The 27,136-nt window shown below is 51.5% G+C and overlaps 2 protein-coding genes across 2 annotated transcripts; both read right to left on the reverse strand.

Annotated features, from left to right (window-relative positions):
• Positions 1–192: 192 nt before the first annotated feature.
• On the reverse strand, positions 193–3,550 carry BGLAP (bone gamma-carboxyglutamate protein). Its single transcript, XM_029581909.1, has 4 exons — positions 3,385–3,550; positions 2,613–2,657; positions 2,006–2,072; positions 193–1,609 (listed from the first exon to the last, which is right to left on the reverse strand). The coding sequence occupies exons 1-4, from the start codon at positions 3,533–3,535 to the stop codon at positions 1,474–1,476; spliced, it is 399 nt and encodes a 132-aa protein (XP_029437769.1). The 5' UTR covers positions 3,536–3,550; the 3' UTR covers positions 193–1,473.
• A 14,339-nt stretch (positions 3,551–17,889) lies between these two features.
• PMF1 (polyamine modulated factor 1) lies at positions 17,890–25,491 on the reverse strand. Its single transcript, XM_029581720.1, has 5 exons — positions 25,312–25,491; positions 24,693–24,798; positions 24,410–24,510; positions 23,741–23,936; positions 17,890–18,225 (listed from the first exon to the last, which is right to left on the reverse strand). The coding sequence occupies exons 1-5, from the start codon at positions 25,449–25,451 to the stop codon at positions 18,169–18,171; spliced, it is 600 nt and encodes a 199-aa protein (XP_029437580.1). The 5' UTR covers positions 25,452–25,491; the 3' UTR covers positions 17,890–18,168.
• Positions 25,492–27,136: the final 1,645 nt, after the last annotated feature.

Raw genomic sequence — 27,136 nt, forward strand, 5'->3', positions numbered from 1 at the left:
GCGGATGAACTGGGCCCGAGCACCTTGTGGCCAGGCCCCAGCCTTGGGAACAGAGCTGGCAGCTCCCTGGGGAAGCCTGGGAGATGTGTGCATCCATTGGTCCATGCTGGACCCCCCCTCTCTCTCTCCCAGAGGGGGTACCTCCTGCCCCCTGCTGGGTGGGTGATGTGGGTAAGTAAAGAACAGACCTGATCACACTGACAGGAAACACACAAACTTTATTCAGGGCAGTGGAAAGGTTTTCAGTACAAGTCTGACAGAGGCTGTGACACCTTTGTTGCTGGACTGAGGTAAGAACTGTCTCAACCCTGATACAGAAGTCACATAAAAGTCCCTCCTTCACATGCACTTCTCCCACCGGAGGCAGAACCACAGTACCCCTCCCCCACAGGACAAGTCAAACTATAGATCAAATCAAAACCGTTAGCAGGCTGATAGCGGATGGGACATGGGTGGTGGTTTGCTGGGGAGATTTAATCCTCCAGTTTGGCCAGGGCCCAGACGGTTTCCTGTATGAGGGGGGGGGGGGCCTGGTGCCTATGAAAAACTTCAGACACTGGTATGAGGGCTGGAATGGGACCCACAGAGGCCCCTCTTAGCCCCTGCAGCGCGAGGGGCAGCCGTGAGACATGTCAACACAGGCACCCGCCAACCCCTTCCCAAAAAGTCCCTTAAACAAAAAATTAAGACCTGCAAAAGTTACAAAAAATTAGATGTTGGGTTGGCAGCCATAGAGCCAAAGTGCCACCTGGTGGCCAAAAGGTAGAAGGTAGGTAATGGCTGAGTTTCCTTCTGCCTTTTTTTTGGGGTGTGAACCAGGTTTGCGCCCAGGTACTGTTGATTTTACAGCCCCCACTTCTCCCACCTCCAATTGCATACAATTGCTGGATTGACTTGTCCTACAGAAACGTAAAACGAGGCCACTTTTCACCCTACTTTCTAAACACATCCTGCTGATTCTCCCCACAGCGCAACCAAGTTCCAGGAGGGAGATTTTAGGCCATCCCCGGCTTTCTGATTAACCCGAGCCAGAAGCATTGCCAGGACCTGCAGCACCGATTTAACGGGGAGAATGGGGGCTACAGTTACAACACTGTATTGAGATGCAAGTTCAAAACCAGGGCTGGTCTGAAAGTCTCCCTCCTGGAACTTGGTAACTTCCCCTACCCATTTGGGTTTTCAGGACGTCCACCATTAATATGCATGAGATAAATCTACATACAGTGGAGACAGTGCATGCAAATCTGTCTCATGCATATTCACGGTGGATATCTTGAAAGCCAACTGGCTAAGAGGGTACTGGAGGACCAGGCTGAGAACCACTGCTCTACCATTTAATGAGCATGCAATGTACAGATAAAAAAAAACAAACAACTCCCAATTCCCCCCTCATCTTTTTAAATGTAAACGAAAATTCGTTTCTGAATCTTCCATCCGTCTGTCCAGCTGCATTGGAGGCGGATGGCACGGCTTTCAGATTGGTCCGTAGAAGCGTCTGTAGGCCTCCTGGAAGCCGATGTGATCGGCCAGCTCGTCGCAGTCCGGGTTGAGCTCGCAGACCTCCCGGTACGGTTCCAGAGGGTCCTGGGCCACGTTGTTGGGGCCGTAGCTGCAGGCACAGAAAGTACAAGACGTTGAAGTTAAATCACGTAAAGGGGGGGGTCGAGCCTGGCTGGCAGCAGGGACTCGCGGAGCTGGGTTTGGGATCCTGTGAGCAAGAACGAATGCGGTACCACTCTTAAATACCAACAGCCACGGACTCCCCCCTGCCCCACACCCTCCTCTTAGCACAGGTAGGGGGCTGCCAGCTCAGCCCAAGTCAACTGATTCTGCTTTTGCCCCATATCAAGCAGGGAGTTTCAGGCCGGACTACACCTCCCTACATGCAATGGGGCAAATCCAGGGCTGGCTCGGGTTGTGCAGGGGACCTGGAGGGAGGTGACAGCCCTGAGGGTGGGGAATATTTCTTGCCCTCCACAGGCTCCCACCAAGCCCCGTACGTTACCTGTTGGGATTGTACTGCCTCTTCAGTCTCTTTATGAAGGCGTTGGCTGAGGCGCTGGCAGCGAAGGCTGTGGCGGGGACAAGAGATGAAGCTTTAAACATTCCTCCAGGCTCCTGCCAAGACTAAGCAACCCGATTTCCCCCCCCCCCCCCCCCCTCACACGGGAGAAGTTCCCTCACTGCAGCTCATGCTAGGGGTCGCCGCCTTCCCAGGTCAACCTGTTCTGGTTCTGCCTTCCTTGCAGTTCCAATTATCCCATTGAGATATAGATCTATCTCTATATATAAATAAAATAAAAACCCACGACTTTCCGCCTGCAATGGGGCCAGGCCAGAACTGGATCAGCCCGTGGAGGATGATCTGGGGGAAGGTGGCAACGCTAGCCCACGCTTCCTCCATTCTCAGGTTACTTAAGCAAATGCCTACACAAGAAGCAGAGCCTGGGGGACCTCTACTGCCTGTAGCAATGAGACAGCCCGGGACCACTAGGCTCCAAGCCAGAAAGAATTACGATTATGTGAACTGACTGGGTGTCCCCTGCCCCCCCTCCCTCTTAAAATGGCAGACTTTACAGATAGCTCAACCCAAACCCTGCTTTTGCACCAACCTTCCTTGCTGTGGGAGTCTGGGGAGCTGTTAGAGTTATCTGCATCTGGAAAAAGGAAGGCGAAAAGTTACTTCGAGCAGGGCCTGTAACCCCTCTCCTCGCTGGCATGGGCTAGGGGCACAGACAGAGCTATGCAGTTCAGACGAATACTGGCTGGGCCCCCTGCCCCCGGGAGCTGACGGCTGAAGCCTGAATGCAGGGGACTTCACACAGCAGCGCTATTTGCATTTCTTAAAACAATGGGGGGGGGGGGTTTGTCTCCACCCCCCCCCCCCCATGTTGCCTTTTTCTGTATTATGCAAAAAAGTGTTCATCCTTACATCTATCTATAAAAGGGGAGTGAACATAAGAAATTGCCATGCTGGGTCAGACCAAGGGTCCATCAAGCCCAGTATCCTGTTTCCAACAGAGGCCAAACCAGGCCATAAGAACCTGGCAATTACCCAAACAATTACCCAGTTCTGGGCACGTTAGCTGGTTTCAGAGCGTTTCTCAGACTAAGCTGCCACTCGGCTCGGTGGGTCCTTCAGGGAGGGGCATGCGGAACCACAGAGCCAATGTCACCCACAGCCTTCAAGTAATGGAACAGAATATATTTTTCCAGCAAATGATTTAATGGCACATCCTATTTGACATTATAACTTCAAATACGCCTGTAATTCTGCAGATGCATGTATAATATCTGTACACATACATACACACATAATCCTAGAAACCTTTGTACACCATAGATTGGAACTAACTTACTGTAGTTAGTGGGTGACCCGCTTACCTCCATGGCACAGACAAATCATGGCCAGTGCCAGCAGCGTGAGCAGGATCAGCGACCTCATGGCTTTGTCCTTCCTGGTTGCTCTCACAGACGTTTGAGGCTTCTCTCTTCTCTCTGCCGCCGTTTCGAGCTGAAATTTATACCCCAGCATCTGCCCTGTTTTTGGCCGAGAGAGAGGCCACATCCACGTTCCTCCCGCAGGACCGGGCGGGACCTTGGGTCTGCGCCAATGCCCAGGAATTCCAGAGCGGCTCCTGGAAAGCGGGAGTGCTAGTTAGGGTTTCCGAAACATCTGTCGCCAGCTGTAAAGCGAGCCCCCATCCCTGTAACCCCGCAGTGCCCCGGGATGCAACAGCAACCTGGCAGTGAGCCAGGTGCACGAGAGATCCCTGAATAGCAAAGGAATGGAGATCTTGCGATTTCCAAACGTGATTTTTACGTGCGTATGAATTGATGCGCATCTGGTCAGTCCTCACGGGGGTAATTTTATTGGACCTAGGGGTTAGAAATATTCTAAATAATTAAGGAGACGTTACCGCTAATAAGGTGACATTCACACACAGGTCCTAGGCTTTTCATGTAGGGAGAAGCAAGAATCTCCTCCTGGGGGGTCTGAGCAGGGAGGGGATTTTTTTTGAATAACACGACCATCGCTTGCGGTCCTGGGTGCTCTCTCCAAAAGTTTTCAACACTTATTCTTTTGAGGATTTTTTTCTTCTGCTCTTTCTCCTCACTGGTCCACTGTCGATTCCCCTGGCGTCTCGGTAGATGTTTCCCTCATTCTTTGCGGTCGATTCCTGAACGTGTCGTGCCCCGATGGCTGCTGGCTATCGACCGCTTGCCGCTGGCCATCGACCACTCACCAGTTTGTTTTCATGGTGTCGTCTGGTTTTCGTAAATGCCCCTGCAGACCATGTCTCTCACGGATCCGCGTGAGGTCTGCGTCCTCTGCCTGAGGGGGGGGGGCTTCCCACAACGTCTGTGGGTGCCCCAACTGTGCTCAGATGACCCCTTAAGGACCATCATTCCCGGCCCTTAAGGGTCATCTGATAAGAGCAGCTTTTTGGCACCAAAAAGTCGGCTCCATCGACTCTGGCATCGGGCGCCTCGACACTGAAGGGCCGAGGAGACCCTTGCGACGCACCGTGACCCTCCACGTCCCATTTGGTTCCTTCTCATCAAGAGAGGGGCGCGGGGGACCGGCGCTCTCCATCATTGGATTGATTCAAGGCATTCGGATCGACGTCAGCCTCAGTGCTGGAGAAAGAGAGCACTGAGGTAAGCACTGACACCGACACTAGCAGTCGTCCTCGCTCGGCACCAGTGCCGATTCCGGAGTAGCACCGGCCCAGGGCGAGCCTCCTCCAAAGCAATCCCGGGGTGAAGAGGCCCCCATCCTCTTCCAAACCCGGGAGTCCCAGGCATTCCCCACAGAGTGTGGTGCTGGGTATCGAGCCTCCTCAGCCACCCGTGCAAGCTCCGGTAACACCTCAACCTCCTTCCCCATTGTCTGTGTTCTCTTCACCGGACTTTCAGGAGGAGGTAGAACGTAGGGTGCTCTGAGCCCTCTGGAGCTTTGAAGCACCCCCGGCGCCGGCTACCATACTGGCACTGGAATCAGCGCCTGTGCTGTTAGCGCCCCTGCTAGAGTGTCTTGATGTCCTCTTGACCATCCAGCTGACGCAACCGGTACCCGGGGCTCCCTCTGTTCCCCGCCAGCCACAGAGGTCCCCCCCTCTGGAGTGATATCTATCCCCAGTTCCTCCGAGGAGGAAGATCCAGTGCCGCGTCCAAAGTCCTTGACGGTGTCTCCATTGCCCAAGCCTGTCCCCGGGCCATCAGGAGCTCCAGGGCCTTTGATGCGTCTTGCTCCATCGATGCCCTCATGGCCTCCAGTAACGAGACCACCCTCGATGCCGCGGAGCATGGGCACTGGACCCCCCTCACTGTCCCCTGGTGGACGTCAGGAGGTGGACGTGCCTTACGATCCTGGGGTGATGATATCTCCTCGTCTGAGGATTCCTGCGACCTACCATCCAAGCTTCCTCCGCCGGATGAAAGGCTTCGCCCTCACCCAGAAGACTTCTCCTCCATGGGCTTCATTAGGGCCATGGCAGAAGCCATCCCCTTCCAGCTCCTCATAGAGAAGGACTCCTGTCGTAAAATGCTGGAGGTTCTCCGATTTGTGGATGTACCAAAGGAGGTGGTAACCATCCCAGTCCATGAGAACCTTTCGGAATTCCTTCACAGGATAAGAACATAAGAAATTGCCTTGCTGGGTCAGACCAAGGGTCCATCAAGCCCAGCATCCTGTTTCTAACAGAGGCCAAACCAGGCCACAAGAACCTGGCAAGTACCCAAACACTAAGAAGATCCCATGCTACTGATGCAATTAATAGCAGTGGCTATTCCCTAAGTAAACTTGATTAATAGCTGTTAATGGACTTCTCATCCAAGAACTTATCCAAACCTTTTTTGAACCCAGCTACACCAACTGCACTAACTACATCCTCTGGCAACAAATTTCAGAGCTTTATTGTGCGTTGAGTGAAAAAGAATTTTCTCCGATTAGTCTTAAATGTGCTACTTGCTAACTTCATGGAATGCACCTGGGCTCTGTCCCCCCCCCCCCCCGGTTAACCGGAAGACTGATGCCCTTTATCTAGTTCAACAGGCCCTGGGCTTTCAGAAGCTCAGCTCCCCCACCAATCTGTGGTCGTGGAGTCTGCCCTTAAAAAAGCCAAGAGGACTTGCACCTATTCCTCTGCCCCTCCAGGCCCTGGATGCTCTATGCAGGAGAGTGTTTCAGGGGGGGCAATGCTCATTGCCCGCATCGCCTCCTACCAATTGTACATGACCCAGTAGGATAGGAACTTGTGGAAACGAGTTCAGGAACTGGCAGAGCATCTGCCTCAGCGGCAGCAAGACACACTGGAGGCGATAGTCCAAAAGGGCCTGGAGGCCGGCAAGCGTGAGGTGAGGTCCACTTATGATGTTTTTGAGACAGCGGCCAGCTCAAGGACAATCTCCGCCAGCACCTCAGACCCGCCGTCCTCCGCGCGTAGATCCCTGTGGCAGAGGCCTCGCAAATCCTTCTACTGCCAGAGGAGATACTGACCTCCGCCTTCCTGCACCAGGGCATCACGTCCCCCCAGCCAGGGGCCGTCCTCGCCAACAGCGGCCCCCAGACCCCAGCTGTGGGTTTTTGACTGGCAGCGAGCGAGCGGAGACCACCTTGCAGTGCCCCCAGATCCCCTGCCCACCGGTCGGGGGGCCGTCTGTGCCTGTCGGCAGACTGCTGGCCCCCTAATTATCAGCGACCGCTGAGTTCTGGCCATTGCACAACACAGGTACCTCCTGAATTCCCAGACGTTCCCCACCTTCTCTGCAACAGGACCTATCGGAGTCATCAGGAAATGCTTGAGCTAGAGCTCTCAGCCTTGTTGAAGGCAGACGCAGAGGAACCTGTGCCTCGCTCCCAGCAGGGCCGGGGGGGGGGGGTGTCTACGCAAGATATTTCTGATACCAAAGAAAACGGGCGACCTCTGGCCCATTCTCGACCTCGGGGCCTTAAACGGGTTCTTGCAGCGAGAACGTTTCAAAATGTTCTCATTGGCCGCCCTGATCCCTCGCCTTCAAAAAAGGAGATTGGCTGTGCTGTCTTGAGCTGAAGGCTGCGTACGCGCTCATGGCGCCTCACAGAAAACATCTCCGCTTCTGGGTGGGGCCACGAAATTTCCCATACCGGGTGCTGCCATTCGACCTCCCTTCAGCCCCATGGGTCTTTACGAGATGTCTGACAGCGGCAGGGGCACAGCTGCACCTCAGTGGGGTGCACATCTTCCCCTACCTGGACGACCGGCTCATCAGGAGCACCGCGCAGGAAGGCGCCCTCCGCTCGACAGCCAAGCTGCTACAGTCACTGGGATTCGTGATCAATTTTCCCAAATCCCACCTGAGTCTGTCCACACGGCTGGCAGTCATTGGGGGCTCTGCTGGACACAACCCTGGCCAGAGCGTTCCTCGCCCGGGACCGCGCCCAGACCCTGGTGTTGCTGGCGCACTCCTTCTTGCCACCGTCGGACGGTCTCGGCCGGGGTTCTGCTCCGCTTACGTGGCAGCAGCAGTGCATGTCACCCTGCTCGCCCGGCTAGCCATGCGAGTAACACAGTGGGCACATCCGCTCTCAATGGCTACAAGCCGCCCAGGCCCTCTCAGCACCAGTCCAAGTTACCTCGCAGCTCCGGGCCTCCCTCGCCTGGTGGGAGAGTCTGCCCAACTTGGAAAGGGAGTCTTCCCTTCCAGACGCCATCCTCCCAAGTGCTGTTGGGGAGCGCACGTGGGCAGTCTCCGCACGTAGGGCAAGTGGTCGGAGCAGGAAGCGAGTTTGTCAAATCAACTTCCTGGAGCTGCGAGCAATCCGGTACGCCCTCCCAGCGTTCCAGGATCACCAGGCCCACAAGCTGGTTCTGATCGCAGTGCGGTACATAAACAAGCAGGGAGGCACAGGCTCCTTCCTGCTCTGCCAGGAGGCGGTACAGATTTGGGCCTGAGCTCTGTCCAAGGGCCTGCTCTTTCGAGCAGTTTACCTTGCAGGAACGGAGAACGTGGTAGCGGATGGCCAGAGTCGCACACTGCACCCCCCACGAGTGATCAACCCGGCAGCCCAGACGTGGATCTCTTTGCCTCCCCTCGAAATTACAAAGTGACCCGCATTTGCTCCCTGTACAGGGAGGACGGGGAACCAGCTCTGGATGCCTTTGCCCTGTTTTGGGTCAAGAGCCTACTGTATGCATATCCTCCATTCCCACCGGTGAGGAAGACACGCGTGAAGCTCCAGCAGGACTGGGGCATCATAACCTGCTTGCCCCATATTGGCCGCTACAAAGTGTGGTTCCCGATCTTGTGCGACCTCTTGATTCCGAGCCCATATGCCTGGGCACCTCCCCCCAACCTGATCAGGCAGGACCGGGGCAGATTGCGCCATCCGAACCTCCGGTCGCTGGCCCTCAGTGCCTGGATGTTGAAAGGGTAGACGTACAGTCCCTCGCCCTCTCTGATAACGTGTCGCAGGTACGGGTGGCTTCCCGAAAGCCTTTCACCAGGAAGTAATACCGGTTGAAGTGGAGGAGGTTCTCCAGCTGGTGTGAGGCGAAAGGCCTAGACCCTTTCTCGTGCCCTGGTCCGTGACTGTTGGACTATTTGTGGGCCCTCTTGGAGCCTGGGCTACAGACCTCCTTGATCCGAGACCACCTGAGGGCGATCAGCGCTTATCATCCGGGGACAAGTGGCCATTTCTGTGCAGCCCTTGGTGGGCCGCTTCATGAGGGGCCTTTTACAGCTGAAGCCCCCTCTGTGTTGTGTCCTGGGACCTCAATGTGGTGCTAGTGTGGCACATGCAGCCTCCTCGAGCCTATGCACTCCTGCGAGCTTAAGCATCTCACCTGGAAAGTCATTTTCCTGGTTGCAGTCACCTCTGCTCGCAGGGTCAGTGAACTTCAGACATGGGTGACGTATCCGCCCTATACGAAATTCTTTCATGACAGGGTAGTTCTACATGTTCACCCTAAGTTCCTGCCTAAAGTGGTGACTGATTTCCATCTCAATCAGTCCCTGCTTTGCCCACCTTCTTTCCGAGGCCCCATTCCCAGCAGCGTGAACGGGCTCTGCACAACCTGGACTGCAAGTGTGCTCGGGCCTTTTATCTTGAGCGCACGGCAGCCCACAGGCAGTCCACGCAGCTCTTTGTCTCCATTGACAAAAACAGACTCTGTGTTGCAGTCGGCAAGCAGACCCTGTCTAACTGGTTGTCGGACTGTATATCCTTCTTCTACGAGCAGGCGGGCCTTCCGCTCGGAGCCCCCGTCAAGGCGCACTCGGTTAGGGTCATGGCAGCGTTTGTGGTGCACTTCCATGAGGGCCCCAGCGCTGAGATCTGCAAGGCTGCGATGTGGAACCCCCTGCACATGTTTGCTGCCCATTACTGTTTGGACAAGGATGGTCGTCAGGGCAGTACCTTTAGCCAGTCCATCCTCCGTAATCTGTTCCAAGCGTAAGAACTGAACTCTCCCTGCCTAGAGCCCACTGTCTGGTTCACGCTGCCTCCCAGTCTCACCCTCAGCACTTCTCTTGTTGTGCACGTTGGCACGTGGTTAAGTGCTGCGCGTTCTGTTAGTGCCGGGGGCAGCCTATAGCTTGGTACTCACCCATCTGTGAGGACTGCCATCCTGCTTGTCCTAGCAGAAAGCAGAGTTGCTTACCTGTAACAGGTGTTCTCCTAGGACAGCAGGATGTTAGTCCTCAGGAAACCCACCCGCCACCCCCCTGGAGTAGGGTTCTCTGTCGGTTTGTTATTTTATTTTTCGCTCATCTTTCCGCTAAGATACAAGACTGAAGAGGGACACCCGCGTGGCTGCAGGGATAGTGGCACGCTGGGCATGCTCAGTGTGTCAGTAAACGTTTTCCTGGCCGGGCTCTATCTGATGATGTCTCACCCACCCCTCCTCTGGGTCTCAGGATTTCCACAGTGGAAATTGCTGAGATGGAGTCGCGTGTGCGAGCTCACTACCTGCTTACATGCTGCACACCAGATCCGGGTGTAGCCCCCCCCCCCCCCCCATTCCAAGCCTTCGCATCCCACCTCAGGCAAGAAATCAAAGGCAGGAGTTTAATAGTTTTGTTTGCCTGCCGACCGCAGTACCTGGACCATCATATTTGCTGCAAGTGTGCCGATGAATTCATTGCTTGCCCTGATTTTAGACGCCGGCGAGAGTCATACCAAGCAGAGTGCGGCAAGCGTTGGACACTCGGCCTCAAAACACAGATTTCCTCTACAACCCAAACCAATTTTGAAGAAAGGAAATTGGAGGTTGCTGGAAACAGGCTCCTGTATAATTTTCTAGCTCTGCTCTTCGTGGGGAAAGCCATTCGGCCCCCACCCCCTGTCATCATTGTGCCTGGGCTTCCTCCAAACCACAGGAGGGGGAAGTGCGGCCTGCGCCCTCGCTCACCCTAAACAGTGGCGGGGGGTGCAGGGGAGGTGCTGCCACGTTCACTCCAGCGCAGGGTTGCCCCCGCTCACCCCATGTCAACTGAACAGGCCTGGCTGTGCCCCACTGCATGCAGGGACTTGTAGTTCTTGTTTTCCCATTGCTTTCTGCATGCAATACTGGGCCTGTTCAGTTGACCTGGGGGGGGGGCGAGGTGACAACCTGACTCCAAAGTCAAGTACGTTCCAGTCTTCCCCCTCGGAATAAATATTTCAAACAGTGTGGAGGGGCTTGGGTCCTTAACAATCAAAAATTAAATCATAAACTTCCATTCAAGATGGACTCATAATATCATCGTGAACCAAAATGGTCCAGTCAGTCTGTCCAATGAAGAGGTCAGGGGTATAACTGCTGCTCTGTACAGGTTACCCCCTTCAGAAAAATCACACCTAAAGTTACCACACGTTACGCCGGTCCTTCATTTCTCATTCTCAAATTCTTTTCGCTTGATGGCCTGCAGCATTTGCACCACTCGTACAGGGGTGGCGATCACTAGAGAGAACGAGGAGGGATCTTGAATATCAATTCAGTGATCTGAAAAATTGTATGTTTTACCATGATTTTTCCCCTCACACATGGGCTCTTCCCTCCTTTCGCTAAATCTCTGAGCATGCAGGCGCATTTGGGTGCACGTATAAGCATGAGAGCAAATAAGGTGCACAAGAATGGGTGCATGCACGTGAGCACAAGTGTATATCTGTGTGCACAAGAACTGAGTAGACATGGACGAGTATGAGCACAAGGATGTGTATGTGCACGTGTATAAACAAGTATGTATGTGTGCAAACATACATGTGTAAGCACGAGAGCAAGTATGAGCGTGCGAGCAAAGTATGTGTGTGCAAAAATATGTATACAAGTGTGCAGGCGTGAGCACAAGGATGTGTGCAAGCACAAGTGAGCACAAGCATGCTGTGTGCACAAGGATGTGTATATGCATGTGAGCATGCTTATAAAAACAAGTATGCATGTGTGCACTAGGATGTGCATAAGTTTGAATGTGAGCATGAGTATGTGTGAGCACAAGGATGTGTGCATACACGTGTGCATGATCACAAGGATATGCATGTTTGAGTATGAGAGCATGTATGCACAAGGATGTATGTGCATGTGTGATCATGCATATGAACAAGTATACATGTGTGAACTTTGATGTGTGCATGCATAAGTGAACATGAGCACAAGTATGCATGTGTGCATAAGGATGTGTAGACATATGCTTGAGCACTAGCGCATATGAGTATGTGACGATGTGTACAAACACAAGTGTGTGCACTAAGGTGTGTGTACACATGTGAGCACAATAGTTTGATGATGAGTATGTGTGTACAAGGAGGTATGTGTGCATGTGAGCATTCATATAAACACAAGTAGGCATTTGTTCATTAGGATGCATGTTATATACATGCATGTGTGAGCACAAGAGCATGTACAAATGTGTGAGCATAAGGATGTGTGCATGCACACATGCAAATTTCATTTGTTTACACCTACCCATTCGGATATCAGCAAATCCCTCAATTACCATTAATTTCTTTGAAAAAAAAAAAGGGATTAAAAAAAATATCACATAAGGACACCTCTCCGAAGTTTACTTGTGATATATTTAGAAGCAGCTGCTTCTTGTTAAAAACCCACAAACGTGCCTCATGTTTAATGCTGCTGCCGTCTCGTGGGACTTGGGGGCCGTATGGTTCATGGCCGACTTGAAATAGAAAGCCTGATGCTTCTGGTGTGTTGTTTTGGTTTTCTTCCTGATCGCAGGCTCTGATTTCCAAACCCCATCCCTGTCACAGGCTTTCCTCCCAGCCACAGATCGGAAGCATCAGCCCGGCCACAAGGGCTACGGCAATCCAGAGCGAGGCCAGGCAGCGGGGGGAGCCTTGCCCCGGCCTTTGTTTACCAAGATTATAATGCCCAGCGCAGGGATGTACTTAGCCATTTACGCACCAGGCACGAAACAGCAAACCTCCCTACAAAAGGTCAAAATAGTCTGACAGCTGTTGCTGGTTATGTACACACAGAGCCACTCCTGTCCCAAGACCAGAGGAAGTGCCAGGCTGGGTCAGAGCCCCATCCTCCTGCCAGGGGCCAGTTCAGGCCACGAGAACCCGGCCGTTCCCCAATACTTGATCTATTTCTTGTCTCTCACTCCCAGGGCTAAGCGCTGGCTCTCCCAACTCTACCCAGCTGATAACTGGGTATGGACTTTTCCTTCAGGAACTTGTCCGATCCGCTTTTGAACCCCACTGTGTTATTTGCCTTGACCACGTCCTCCAGCAACAGATTCCACAGCTTGAGTGTACGCGGAGTGGCAAAATACTCCCTGCGATTTGTTTCAAATCTGCCGGTTTCAAGGAGGGTCCCCTAGTGTTAGTGTTGCTTGAAAGGGTAAATAACCGCTCCCTATTTCCCCGATTCTCCCCCCTCATGACTTTCTAATTCTCAAACATATCCCCTCTTCTCCAAGCTAAAGAGCTCTCAGCTATTTAGGGAGCTTTTCCAGCCCCTTTATACATTTTTATTGCTCTTCGCTGTACCTTTTCCCTGTTTTCTGTCTTTCATGAGATGGGGCGACCAGAGTTGCACACAGTGCTCAGGGTGGGGGTCGCACCATGGATCTATCCCAAGGCATCATCGTAGTCTCTTCCTTTCCAAATTCCTAACATTCTATAGTTGCCCCTTTTGACCACCGCTGCATACAGAGCCAAAGCTTTCAAGAGATTGTCCTCACGCCTTCCAGGTCCTTTTCCTGGGGGATGACTCCTACAGGAAAACTGGTTCTTACCTGCTAATTTTCATTTCTGTAATACTACAGAGCAGTGGATTTTGCCTTCCCACCAGCAGATGGAGGCAGAGAAACAAAGGTTTGAGGCACTGCTACATAACCGAGAGCGTCACCTGCAGTCCCCTCCCTCATGACTGACCTGTACCCACAAAACCTCTTTCCTCAGGCTAATAGGGAAAACTAAAGGGTTAGAAACCTCCAAAAACAGGAGTCCAAAACCCTCCCAAAAACTAAAGCTGAAAAATCCAAACCATGATCAACAACTGCCCAAATACCCTGAAAGGCAAACCAACTTGAACCACCAGTTGGCAAAAAACAGTCTTTAACAGTGATGGGATGGGTCTCTGGTATTACAGGAATGAAGATTAGCAGGTAAGAACCAAGTTTTCCTTTCCTGAACATACCCAGATCAGTCCAGACAAGTGGGATGCACCAAAGCCCCCCCAGACTGGACGGGAACTTGAAAGACCCGCATGCAGAACACTCACCAAAGAACGCTTCTTCCTACAACCTTACGTCCATGCAGTAATGTCTGGATAAAGTATTCCACACAGGACCACACCGCAGCCTTACCAATCTCCTGAGGTGACAGCAACTGAGTCTGCCCAGAAAGTGGCTAACAATCTTGTAGAATGAGCCTTCAGCCCCGCTCGAACTCGATGGCCCTTACACATATAGGCCGTGCAAATAGCCGCTTTTCACCAACGGGAAATGGTAGCCTTAGAGGCCTTCTCTCCCTTCTTCCTGCCCCCCCATACAGGACAAAAAGGTGATGAGAGCGCCAGAACTATGCAACAGCTCCACATAACGCAACAGAATTCTCCTTGCATCGAAAAGATGCAGCTCCCTGCCCCTAGGGGAATCCTTAGACCACCGGAAAAGCTGGAAGGTCTACTGTGATTAACATGAAAGGACACCACCTTAGACCAAACAGAGCAGACCGTCCACAAGGAAGCATCGTCTTGGGAAATCTGCAGAAAGGGATTCTTGCAAGACAGAGCCTGTAACTCCGAAACCTGCCTGGCCGAACAGAAGGCCTCCAAGAACACTGCCTTCAGAGTCAAAGACTTCAGTGTCACTCTCCTCACATGCTCAAATGGAGCCCCACACAAAACTCGCAAGACCAAATTAAGGCTCCAAACTGGGCATAACTTCCGGACCACAACTCAAAAATGCTTTACTTCTTTAAAGAAATGAATTACGTCCAAACGCAAGGCCAAGAACCTCCCTCGCCATTTGCCAGAAGATCCCAAAGCTGACTCCTGAACGTTTATGGAACTATAGGCGAGAGCTTTAGACAAGCCCTCCGAGATGAGAGGAACCTCCACTGACAGGGGATACACCTGTCTCCGAAGACACCAAGACTCAAATGCCTTCCAAACCTGAATATACGCCAAACTGGCAGGTCGACAGGCCTGGAAAAACATGGAGATAAGCCAAGTCGTGAGACAAAAGTGATCTTCATCTGAAAATATGGGCCCCCTGATGCAGTAACTTTGGTAGATGAGCCAGCCGAAGGGATCCGACCACCACCAGATCTGCAAACCATGGACACCACGATGCACCTCTATACACCTCAAAATTCAACCGACCAGAGGCCAAGGAGGAAAACACATACAGCAGGATCCCTGATGACCAAGGACACACTAGAGCATCCAGGCCCACAAAACAGACCTCTTCTCTAACTTCTCTGTCTTTGCGTTGAACCGTGTCACCCTGAGGCTCAGCTGGGGAACACCCCACCAGGCACAAATGCGGTTCCAAGCCTCGTGGGACAACTCCCATTCCCCCGGGTCCAGTTGCTTCCTGCTGAGGAAGCCTGCCTGTATGTTTTCCACCCCTGCGACATGCGAGGCCGCTATGCCCTTGAGATGGAGCTCTGCCCACGTGAACAGGCGCCATGCCTCCAGAGCTACCGCCCGACTTTTTATCCCGCCTTGACGGTTGATGTGTGCCATCGTTGTCGCATTGTCTGAAAACACGCTAACCTGTGTCCGTGGTGACCACCACCCAGGCTGGGGGTTACAGGTCCATTCCCTTCATCAGATTGCATTGAGACAGCCATTAATAGAGAGAGTAGACCTGGATTCTTGCAGCAGGGCAACAGAGGATGATATTGCCATGACAATGGGTCCCACCTGGACAACAGAGCACTCTGTAGAAGTCTCATGTGCGCAAAAGCCCATGGAATCAAATCTAATGTGGATGCAGTGGAACTGAGCACTTGAAAGTAATCCTAAGCCATTGGTATCGTAAGAAGAAGCAGGTGTGTCACCTGTGCCTGAATCTCCTCACTCTGTCTTCCGAGAAGAACACCCTGCCCTTCCTAGTATCGAATAGAGCCCCAGATACTCCAAGGACTGGGTCGGAACCAGATGGCTCTTTGATATATTTATGACCCAACCTAGTGATTGCACGGTGTTCATCACCATTGAAGAAACCTCTCGCACTACTCCTCTGACTTTGCTCAAATGAGCCAATTGTCCAGGTATGAATGAACCAGAACTCCTTCCTTGCATAGGGCCGCAGCCACCACCATCATCATCTTGGTGAAGGTTTGTGGCGCCATCGCCAGTCCAATTCGGAATATGAAGATACGCCTCCATCAAGTCCAGGGACACCGGGAACTCTCCGGCTGACTAGCCTAGATCAGGAGACCGAAGGGTGAGCTGATGCACCTGCTGGAGACAGACAAATACTGAAGGGTTACAGGATAGGCTCTGTCCTCATATAGAATATCCTTTCAGTTTTAGTCTGTCTCCACCTGCTGGAAAGGAGGCGCAACCCACGGTCTGGACTGATCCGGGTACATACAGGGAACTCTCCTTTGCGCACTGCTGCTACAACCGTGCACAGTGTCCCCATACGAAAAACGCGGCACCTGAAGGGCCCTGTTGACCTTCTGCAAGTCGAAAATGGGACGGAAGGTACCCTCCCTTTTTGGGAATCACAAAGGAGTACCTGCCCTTATACTTCTTGTGGCGCGGGCATATGGCACATAGATCCAGTAACCTTTGCAGCGTCCACCACATAGCCTCCCGCTTGTGCGAGAGACCACGTGAGACTCGAGATAGGCCTCCCTAACCGGGCATAAAAATTCAAGAGTGTAGCCATCTCTTATGACCTCTAGCACTCAACTGTCCAAAGTAATCCTGGTCCACTCCACGGAAAAGCAGGACAAGCTGCCCCCTATGGCTTCTATGCAGGAGTGGCTTCCTTGTGTTGACTTTCCTCCACCGGCCCCATCTCTGGAGCCTCTATGGCCTCCTCGAAAGGACTGCAGGTGTTTGCCCATCGGCTTCACAGACGCATTGGAGGTGGTCCCACTAGACCAAAATCTCCACGAATCCCTGAACCGGGTTCGAGACAGGAACACCTTACTGGCTCGCTTATCCTCAGGCAACCTATTCCCCTTAGATTCCCCCGTCTTCATCAGCTGATCCAAATCCTCCCTGAAGAGAAGCTTCCCTTTGAAAGGGAGATTACACAGCTGAGCCTTCAACCACATGTCCGCTGACCAATTGCGCAGCCACAAAAGCCTGCAGGCCGCCACTGCCAAGACCATACTTCAAATTTCTCTCTCTTAATCTCAGACTGCAGGTTGCACCTCTACCATCTGCTGAGGGGACTGCAGGTGGCACTCTTGGTTATGTAGCAGTGCCTCAAAGTTTTCTTTCTCTGCCGCCATCTGCTGGTAGGGAGGCAAAACCACTTGTCTGGACAGGTTCAGGAACATGGGATTAATTTTTCCCTATGTGCATTACTTTGCGCTTGTCCACATTAAATTGCATCTGCCATTAGAAGCCCAGTCCCCTAGTATCACAAGGTCCTTCTGCAGGTCTTCACAATCTGCTGCTGTTTTAAACGACTCAAAACAATTTTGTGTCATCTGCAGATCTGGTCACCTCTCTCTGTTAATCCTTTCTCCAGATCATGTATGATTATGCTAAATAGCACAGGTCCCAATATAGACCCCTGGGACCTCACCAAACCCAGAACATCTGAAAACAAAAAAAGTTAATGCTGTGCTGTGCCACAGGTTTTCTTGAAATGGTTTTGGCCTGCCTGTTTCCTCCTTCTCCTCTCGGGCTTCCAACTCAAAGCATAACCTGGGGGTAAGGGTGGGGGTGGATAGTGCCACAGTGTTTTACAAGCAGAAAAGTGGCCTTTTACAAAAGCTCCCTGCCCGATACGTGGGTGACCTTACAGGCCTAGGTCCTGTTTCTGTGCGTTTACCCGGACGAAGAGGAGGAGTTTCTGTGGGCGGAGTTGGGGGGGCAGTCTGTGAAATTCGACCGTATGCAGGCCAAGTGGGAAAAAAACATTTTGGGCACCCCCATTAGCAGGTGTAACTCGTGTGGGATGGATTGGGCGGCACACGCAACTCCCACACTAGCTCTGAAACGTTAGTGCCCCCGCCAGAGGGCGACGGCTTTTTGTAAATGGGAGCTCTGTGCTACAAACCCTGCCAGCCTGGGTGCCGGAGCAAAGAAAAATTGTAATCAATTTAAAGCAATAGCTGGAGACGACGTTGGTTTCATGGAGGTGGGATTTGTGCTACCCACCCACCGCGTCTCAAGGATCCCGCAATGGCTGGAGAGGGATCTTGAGAGGCCGACGCAAGACCCCTTAGGGAAGGAGAGCAGAAGAAACTACGGCAACCACAGAGTTTAGAAAAGAGGACTTTATTACGGCCGGGAACATTCTTCAGATACTTAGAAAACGTACAGAAAAATTAAATGCTACAGCGACCACAAGTAAAAGTTTGAACTTTTGTCTCCTAACGTGCACCCTAGCACCAACTCTGCCAAAATAACATGAGTTGGTGACCCTCTTGGGCACATCCCCTGTGAAAATGCTGCTAAACTGAACGCATCACCCCATATTAACTCTACATGTCCCGTACTGTGAAATAACACCCCCCTCCCCCACGCCTTCATGCCCTCCTCACTCCGGCGGCTCCACAACAGTCATCACCATCTCCTTCTGGGCTTTGCTTAGCGCCTGGGGAAGAGAAAGCAAAACAACGGTGTCAGACGCGTTTCCTGGCTCAGAGCAGCTTTTCCGCCAGGGGGAGGATACAGGGCTCCTACCACCTCGAATCTGCATTTGCTCCAGACTCACACTGCAAGGAGACTGGAAGAGCAAGTTCTCCGTTAATCTCGAAACAGTTAATCCTGCTCAGGGAGGTGGTTTTGCTCCTGGACTAATTATTCCAGGAGTAACTAGTGCTGGATTGTGTGTCAGGGGGGGCGGACTTTTAGGCATCAACTCCAAACACAAAACACTGAGCAATTCACTTCGATTCCTGGAGGAGCACCCCCATATCAGCGTAACAAGGACGAGGGAAGCCAGATTAACAGCATGCTGGGATCACTAATCTGGGAGCAGAAGGGAACGTGTGTGAAGAAGGAAGATTGGTTCTTAGCTGCTAACTTTTGTTCCTGTAGTAGCGCAGATCAGTTCAGACTCCTGGGTTTTGCATCCCTGCCAGCAGATGGAGACAGAGAAAGTTTCACTGACACTGCTACATAATTGAGTGCCACCTGCATTCCCTCAGTATTGACCTGTACCCAAGATGTAAGGCCACTTGATTATCAATAAATTGCTAACATCCCCCAAGAACCAGAGGACGGTGACCTCTTTAGAAGTTCAACATACAAAAGTCAATAGCATGAACCCAAACAAGTCTGCATTCCATGCCAAGAAAAGGAACGAGCGGACAACTCTCCTCCTTCACAGATTGGGCAGGTTCTGGACTGATCTGTGGTACTACAGGAATGAGAATTAGCAGTTAAGAACCAATTTTCCTGTCCCTGTACGTACCCAGATCAGTCCTGACTCCTGGGAAGTACCTAAGTAGGGTGGGACCTGGAGAAAGAGCTCGCAAGGCACTTGAAGGTCTTGGATGCCAGACCCACAACATCCAAACGATAGCGCAATTGTGAAAGTGTGCAGCGACCTCCACGTCGCTGCCCTGCAAATCTCTTGCAGAGAAACCTGCTGAGCTTCCGCCCACAAGGCTGCCTGAGATCACGTTGAACAGGCTCTCAAACCGTCAGGAACCAGTCAACCCTTAGCGATATACGTTGACTCAATGGCTTCCTTAAACAATGTGCAATAGTGGCCTTAGAGGGCTGTCAGCTTCTTTTCGATCCACTCCATAAAACAAACAGGTGATCTGACCTTCTAAAGTCATTAGTCACCTTCAGATACCTCATCAAGGCTCTCTGCACGTCCAAGAGCCTAAGTTCCCTTGCATGAGGTACGGAGAAGTCCAGCTCAGGAAAGGCTGGAAGCTCCTCCGTATGATTCACATGAAACGCCGAGACCACCTTAGACAAAACAGAAAATACCATAAGTAACACAACCCCCCAAGTCAGAGATCTGTAGGAAGGGATCCCAGCAAGACAAAGCCTGTAGCTCTGAAATTCTTCTACCGGTAGCTGAACATATGGCCACCAGGAAAACGACCTGAAGGTCTCCTTAGCGGCTCAAAGGGAGCGTCACAGAAACCTACAGAGCACAAGATTAAGGTTCCAGATGGGCAAACTCTCCTTACCAGAGGATGTAAATTCTTTGCACCCCTGGAGAAAACGTATTACATCTGGATGAGTGGAGAGAGGAAACCCCTCTACCTTACCTCAGAGACAACCTACAGCAGCCACCTGGACCCTGGAAGGAGTTAAAGGCCAAACCCTTCTGAAGAAGGGTCAAAATATGAGACATCGTAGCTTTGAGAGCTTGAACCCCGTTAGCAATACAGCAGGTCTCAAAAACCTTCCAGACCCACACATAAGACAGAGATGTAGGCTTTCGCCTAGCCTGTAACAGAGTAGTAACAACTTGGGATACTCCCCTGCATCTCAAGTGCCGCCTCTCAAAAGCCAGGCCACTAAACAAAAAAGTGTGCTGCTTGATATGAAAATATTGGGCCTGAACGATGAAGATCCGCCAGATGGGCGAAGCACAGCAGTCCGTCCACAGCCAAGTTGCTGAGATTCGCGAAACAAGGCCAACGTGGCCACTCTGGCACCACCAAATTACATCACCTGGATGTTCCTCTATCCATTGCAACACTTTGCCTACTGGAGGCCATGGAGAAAAAACCGTAACGTAGAACATCCTGAGGCCAAGAGACAACCAGGGCATCGACGCCCTCGGCCCCATGCTCTCTCCACTAACTGAAAAAACCAATAAACGCCTTGGCATTCTGACAAGTCCACCATTAGATCCATCTGAGAACCACCCCACTTCTCGCGGATCAGCTGCATCGCTGTCTCTGACAGTTCCCACTCTCCCGGGGTCCAATACCCTGCGACTCAGAAAATCCGCTTGCACGTTGACGACTCCTGCGACTCCGTTATACTCCAATTGCTTCTACGCCCAAAGAATCAAATCCTGAGCTTCCTGGGCTACCGCCCGACTCTTGGTTCCTCCCTGCTGCCGTCGTTGCATTGGTCAACAGGACCCTCACCGTCCAACCTCTCACTAACGGCAAAAAAGTTAAGCGAAATGCACCGCTCTGGTCTGCAACCGATTGACAGACCAAGCAGCTTCCTTCTTGGACCACCAGCCCTGTGTTGATTGTCATTCTTTGGCACGATGAAGTAAATAGTTACCTTCCTGTGCCTTGTCCTTCACGGGGAACTGAGACTAGGGCACCTAAGCCTCTTCAACCGGTCTAGTGTTTCCCAAATTGCTAGCTGCTTGTCGAGGGAACCGCAGGGGGGAAACCAGGAATAAATCTCGAACGGGTCGAGCAAATTCTAACGTGTAGCCGTCTCTTACTACCCTGAGGACCCACTGGTCCGTGGTAATTTTGGTCCACTCCCCGTTCAACAGCGCCAAGCGATCTACCGCTGGAATGAAGGAGAACACCAACCTCACCTCCTTGTAAGGACTTAGCCCCAGCTGTGCTTCCCCCGAAAGCGTCTTTGGCCTCCGTGAAAGGATTGACCCCCCCAGGACTGGCTCCCGGGAGAGAATTCCATCTGAGGCCCTGAAGCACTTCTTGCCGGGCGAGACCTCCTATTACCCCGAAAATGGGACAGAGCCTAAAAGAATCTTCTGCCTTCAGGCTTATTCTCTGGCAACGAGTGCACCTTGGTTTCCCCCAGATGCTTCATTAGCTGTTTTAGGCCCTCACCAAATAAGAACTTACCTTTAAAAGGCAGAGACCCCCCCCGAACTGCGACTTGGACCACACATCCGCCAACCAGTTACGCAACCATAACAACCTCCTGGCTGATACCGCAGACATCACGATACTAGAAGATGTTCCGACCAGGTCATAAAGAGCACCTGCTCCGTACACCACAGCCGCCTTCGAGCACTCAGCCTTCTGAGCCTCCTCACCTGATTGAGGCTGAGCGCAGACAAGCCCACTGCATAAAACTAGCACAAACGGACGCTCGTAAGCTCAGGACATCCCTCAAAGCAGTGGACCCCGCAACCGGATTAGTCATTAGTGACTGCAGCCACCGAAGCATCGACTTTAGGAAGCGACAGGAGCTCCAACGTCTGCTCGGGCAAAAGGATAAAGCTTCGCCACAGCCCTCCCAACTCTCAAGCCGGCCTCGGAAGTTGCCCCACACTCGATCCACCAACTTGTGATACGGGAAGGCTTTTGCTGGACCCTGCAGCCCATCCAGGACCAGATCAGAGCCCTCCTCAGGAATCTTGAGTCCGGGTTCCTGCAGGACCTTAGGAATCAAGGGCCACAGTTCCTCCTTACAAAAAATACGGACCACCCTGGGGGTCATCTCCTTCGGTGACTGGGATCTCCTCTGGATCCCCTACCTGATCTATGCCGCCCGCATCCAGTTCAACCGGCTGATCAACTGCCGGTGGCACCCCTGCCACATCTAGGGCAGCATCTGAATCCTCCGACTCATCAACCACGTCTCCCAACACTGAAGAAAGGCCAAAAACGCACGCTGGACGGGAGAAAAGCCGCTTCCTTTTTGCCTGCCATGGCTTGAGACCTGGAACCAGACCCGGGTCCCCATATGCGGCTCTTCAGCAAGCTGCTTTGCTAAAATAGGCCTCATGCAATAAAAGAACAAACTCCATGGAGAAAGGCTTTGAGGAGCCACATACGGACTGAGAGGACTCAGAAACCATGAGAATAAGAAAATCCTCACCTTCCAAGCCCCCCCTGCTCCTCCCTAGAGCCCAATCCCACCCCCTCTACCGCCAGCATGACAAAAGCCACCCGAGAATTTAAAATGGCCACCATTCCTGCGCCAATGGGGAGAGAAGTCCCAGCCCGGTGCAAACCTTGATGCAATTGAGTAACAGGAGCGGGAGCCTGGATTTCCTTTGCCACGGTGGCAGGACCTTCAGAAAACTCCCTCACTGCCCAACAGCCTGCACACAACCCGACACGATCGAGCCAAGACCAGGCCGACCAGCAAACATGGGAGACCGAGCCACGCTACATGTGAGGGAACCTGTCCCCAGCAGCCGTCCACCTCGCACGCTCTGCTGCTGTGTAAAAATTACCCCAGCAGTCCCAACCAGGAAGGCAGGAAATTATTATTTATTTACTTAATTTTTTTAACTCTACCGCAAAAACCAAAAAAAGTTAGAATACTTTACTGGGTGGGCTGGAACACAGAGCTGCAAGGGGGAACAGGCTGCCAAACTGCTTCACTATGCCTCAAGCTGCCTCATTAGCCTCGAGAAGGGATCTGGACCAACAGATTTACACCCCACGAACTAAGGACCGAGCAAACTAAAGGGTCACCAACCCCCAGCTCATCCACCTCAGCCAAGGAGGATGGTCTTACCAGGCCCTAACAACCCCTGGGAGGAAGGCTCTCTTCTCTTCTTCAACTATTTTTTTTTTTTTTACTGCAGATCTTCAAGTTTTACACCATCTAATCGTCGACAGAGAAATACTGAGGGACTGCAGGTGGCACACTGGGTTATGTACAGTGTCAGTGAAACTCTCTGTCTCCATCTGCTGGACTGATCTGGGTACATACAGGGAACAGTAAGTGATACATTCAGCTTCAGCTCTGTGCTGGGGCGGAGCAGAGCTGTCGACTGTCGCAGCCTAGTAGGACTCTGCTTGTACGACAGCTGGACCATTTCACTGTGAGCCGTCAGAAGGGGGGGGGGGGACGGGACTTTTTTTTACATTAAAAAATGACAAAGGGCCTGTGAAATGAATACTCTGTAGCTGCGGCAGCATAAGACCACGCAGGCTGTTGGCGACCTCTCTTATTATATAAGAGCAGCACCGTGTTTACATCTCCTTTACCAAGAACCACCGGCGTGCTTGCCCCTTGTGCTGTACATGTGCTGATGCCTATCGTTGTGCATCTGAAATTGCTTTCAACGGGATGCCAAGATGACTGAAGCCAGCCCAGGAAATATGCAGAATCACATTCCCACTCCTAGCCTTAATACTTAGCTCCTACCCCAGCACCAGTAAGAAACTCAAGATGTATAAAGCAGAGAATATAACGAGTCCGATTGTTTTTAAGCCCCATATCAGTGCCCCCCTTACCTGCCAGGCCTCTTTACGCTTCTGAATCTGCTGCTGCATTGCTATGATTTTCTCCCGACCAGCCAGCACAGTCTCAGCCAGCTTGGCATTCTCTGCCTCCCTATCCTTCAAGGTTTTCTGCAAGAACTCCCTCTGTTGGAGGTAGTATGGCACCAAGACGCTGCACAGGTCTTCCTCGGGGATCCCGCTGGGTCGCCTGAAAAAGATGAGACACGCAGTTGGGTACAGGTCTCAGGAGAGGGCATCGTACTGCAGTATATTGGACGCTCCGAGGACAACAGGCCGCTGCCCCATTCATCATTTTGTGGCAAAGCCTTCCATGACCACACACACACAAAAAAAAAAAAGATGGATGCAATAATGGGGGAGGGCTGAAGCACCCTTGTCTCTTCTGAAGTCTGAATTTCTCATCCTCCATAAAATAAAATCCCGCTCAGGGCATGCTGGAGATCAACTAGGATACCGCACCAGGAGTGAAACTGGGCAGAGATATGGAGGATGAGAATTCAGGCTGCAGATAGAAGAGACAAGGGTACTTCAGCCCTCCATTTCCTACTACCATAGGCTGTAAACTCTGAGGATACACAACATTTTAATGCTCGAGGGTGGGGGGAGGAGGTTTGGGGGGCAATGTGAACCCAGAATTTAGGACAGAAGCCCCACACTCACCAAGCAGGTCCTGTTCTCTCCTTAGCCTCCTTCTCAAGCTTATCCAGTGAATTCAAGAGCTCCTCCAGATTCCCTTCTTGTTTAATCTCCTCAATCTCCTCCTGCCAAAAGAAGATAGAGGTAGAAGAGAAATAGAAGGTTGCTCCCTAGATTCATATCCTGACTGCTAGAAAACATATGTTGAAGACAAAGTATGTCCTCCTGCAAAGGGGCAAGTTTCTGTTTGGCAGAATAAATGCATGATCCCTCTTTCAGCCCTGGCTAATGGGGTCTTTTCTCATACCGTGATGGAAGCCCGCAGCTGAGTTATAAACTGGTTGTAAATACTTCGTGTCATTTCTGGCTGGAATCTGTAGAAGCGCTGGTAACACTGAGCAAACCGCTGGTAACTGTGGAATATGAAAAAAAAAATTGGACTTTAATTTCCACTGGGTGTAGGGTGGTGATCAGTCCTAGTTTCATCTTGTTGGGTTCATGGAAGTGAGACCTACGAGTCCCATCATGCAATGGGGCAAAACCAGAACTGGATCTGCCTGTCCTGAAAAAAATGGGGCCAGCTGTCAACCCTATTTGGGCATCCACTAAAGCAGGGCTTCCCAAAGCTGTCTTGGCAATCTTCACCCGCACAGTCAGTCAGATTGCCAGGATATTTACCATGAAGGTGCATACGGGTGCTCTAAAAACTCGACTGAGTATGGGATCACTAGGACAGAGCTTAAACAGCTAAGCAGGTGAGAAAGGAAAGATGGGAGGGGGAACGGCTGCAAATTTATTACATGAATATTCATAAGTCAGCTTGAGCCAGATTTGGGAGTTAGGGCCTGCTCCTGTGCATACGGTGAACGTAGCCCCTTCCTCCCTCGTCCCAACTACAAGTCCCAGCATGCCCCGGTTCCTCTCACCTGCTGGCCTCCAACAGGGCGGCTAGGAACCGCTGCACCACGGTATTGAACAGCAGCGGCCGGGAAGAAAAATCGCCGGGCTTGATCTCCGGCTCCCCAGTGTCCGCCGCCGCCACCGCTGCTGCTGCTTCCGCCTCCATCTCCCGCCACCGAGCCCGTGACGTTGCGCTCTCCACTCATTGCGTCTGCCTGCCGTGATCTGCAGCATCCCGCCTCCTCCTCCTCCATGCTATTGGCTACAAGCAGCTGTCCATCATCCTTGCTGGAGCCAACGAGACATCATAGCCCGCCCCTCTCCTGGCGACGTGCTGCTATTTGCACAGGCGCGAGCCCAGTGGAAGGTGGGGATAGAAACTTTTTATCACTTACGAAACAAAACAATCCCTAAAAATGCATATTAAAAAAACCCCCTAAAGCAAAAGAATACCTCCCCCCCCCCAGCAAAGCCAAACACCTCCCCATGCTTTCAGCTCCCAGCACGAGCATTCACGCTGTCTTGGGGCAGCAGCCCATATGGACCCTGCAGGCCCCTCACCCCACAGGGACAGGGAATCCATGAAGGATTGGAAGCGGGAAATGGTGCTGGGAAGGAACAGCGGTTGCTTTCCTTCTCCTCTGATCGAATTTGCTGCAGAACAATATATTTATTGACCATCACTGCCTTTGGGATCTACACTCCCTCACCTACATACAGAATGGAGGATGGGTGTGTTAGTCCTCCCCCCGAAAGCTCATCAATTTAAAACCCCATGTATTGGTGACAGCTGTCATTTATTTAAAATATTGGTGATTGCTGTATCTAGAATAATTGCTTTGTAAAACATATTTATCACTAAAGCTTACGTTGCTAAAACACTGCATTTTTATAACTCTTCAAATCCTGCCTACTCCCCCCCTTCCCCACCTCCACCTTTTTTGAGGCAGCTTTTAAATCCTAAAACAGATTCTGCCTGATCCTGGTCTTGTTTTAACCAGTTTCTGTAATAATGAAGTTCCTACATTTTTTTTTTTTTTTAAATCTTGAATAGACTAAGCTCTATGGCACAGGGACTCTGTCTCGTGTATCTGTATAATGCTATGTACATTGTGTAGTACTATAGCAATCTATTAGTAACAGCTGTAAAACTGACTACAGCCATTTTTGCTAACATCCTTTAAAAAGACCACAGATCAATTTTGGCCAACCTCGAGGGATATCCTCCAAGTTGGGAAAATTATAAGAGACTCCTGTCAGCTATGGTGCAGCAGCAAGGAGTTGCAAATCCAGGCAGTCCAGCTGAGCTCGACCAGTACCCTACGTAAACTGTCAGCAGTTACCATATAGCCCCACACCTACCACACACCATTAAAAAAATAAAATAAAATAAAAAAAAAATAAAAAAATATATATACACACACACCTCTGAGAAATCAGAACACTACAGGGAGAGGAATAATAAAAGAGATCATCAATTTTAATGTCACTTCAAAAAGACTGGTTACAGTGCATGGCAACAGTGAAACCTGTTTTATATTCTGTACATAAAATATACTCTGTAGCCGATTGGATAGAGAAGAGAATACATTCTCAACCACAGTACATACACACAACCTTTCACAATCCCACACCCCTAGACCTCCCCCAATTTTGGCTTCATAATCAGACACACCACTCCAGCCCTCTTTACAAAAATCTCCCTTCCCTCTTATGCTCAAAAGTTCATTCCTGAGGAAAACGTCATGTGCGTCAAAACTGTACTTTATTTTATTTCTCCAGAGGGGATATTTCTGCTTTTAAAGTGCCAGTTTTTGTAACCAATAAAAAGCACAGAAACAGGACCTTCCT

The sequence above is a fragment of the Rhinatrema bivittatum genome, chromosome 16, assembly GCF_901001135.1.
Source record: "Rhinatrema bivittatum chromosome 16, aRhiBiv1.1, whole genome shotgun sequence".
Lineage (NCBI taxonomy): Eukaryota > Metazoa > Chordata > Amphibia > Gymnophiona > Rhinatrematidae > Rhinatrema > Rhinatrema bivittatum.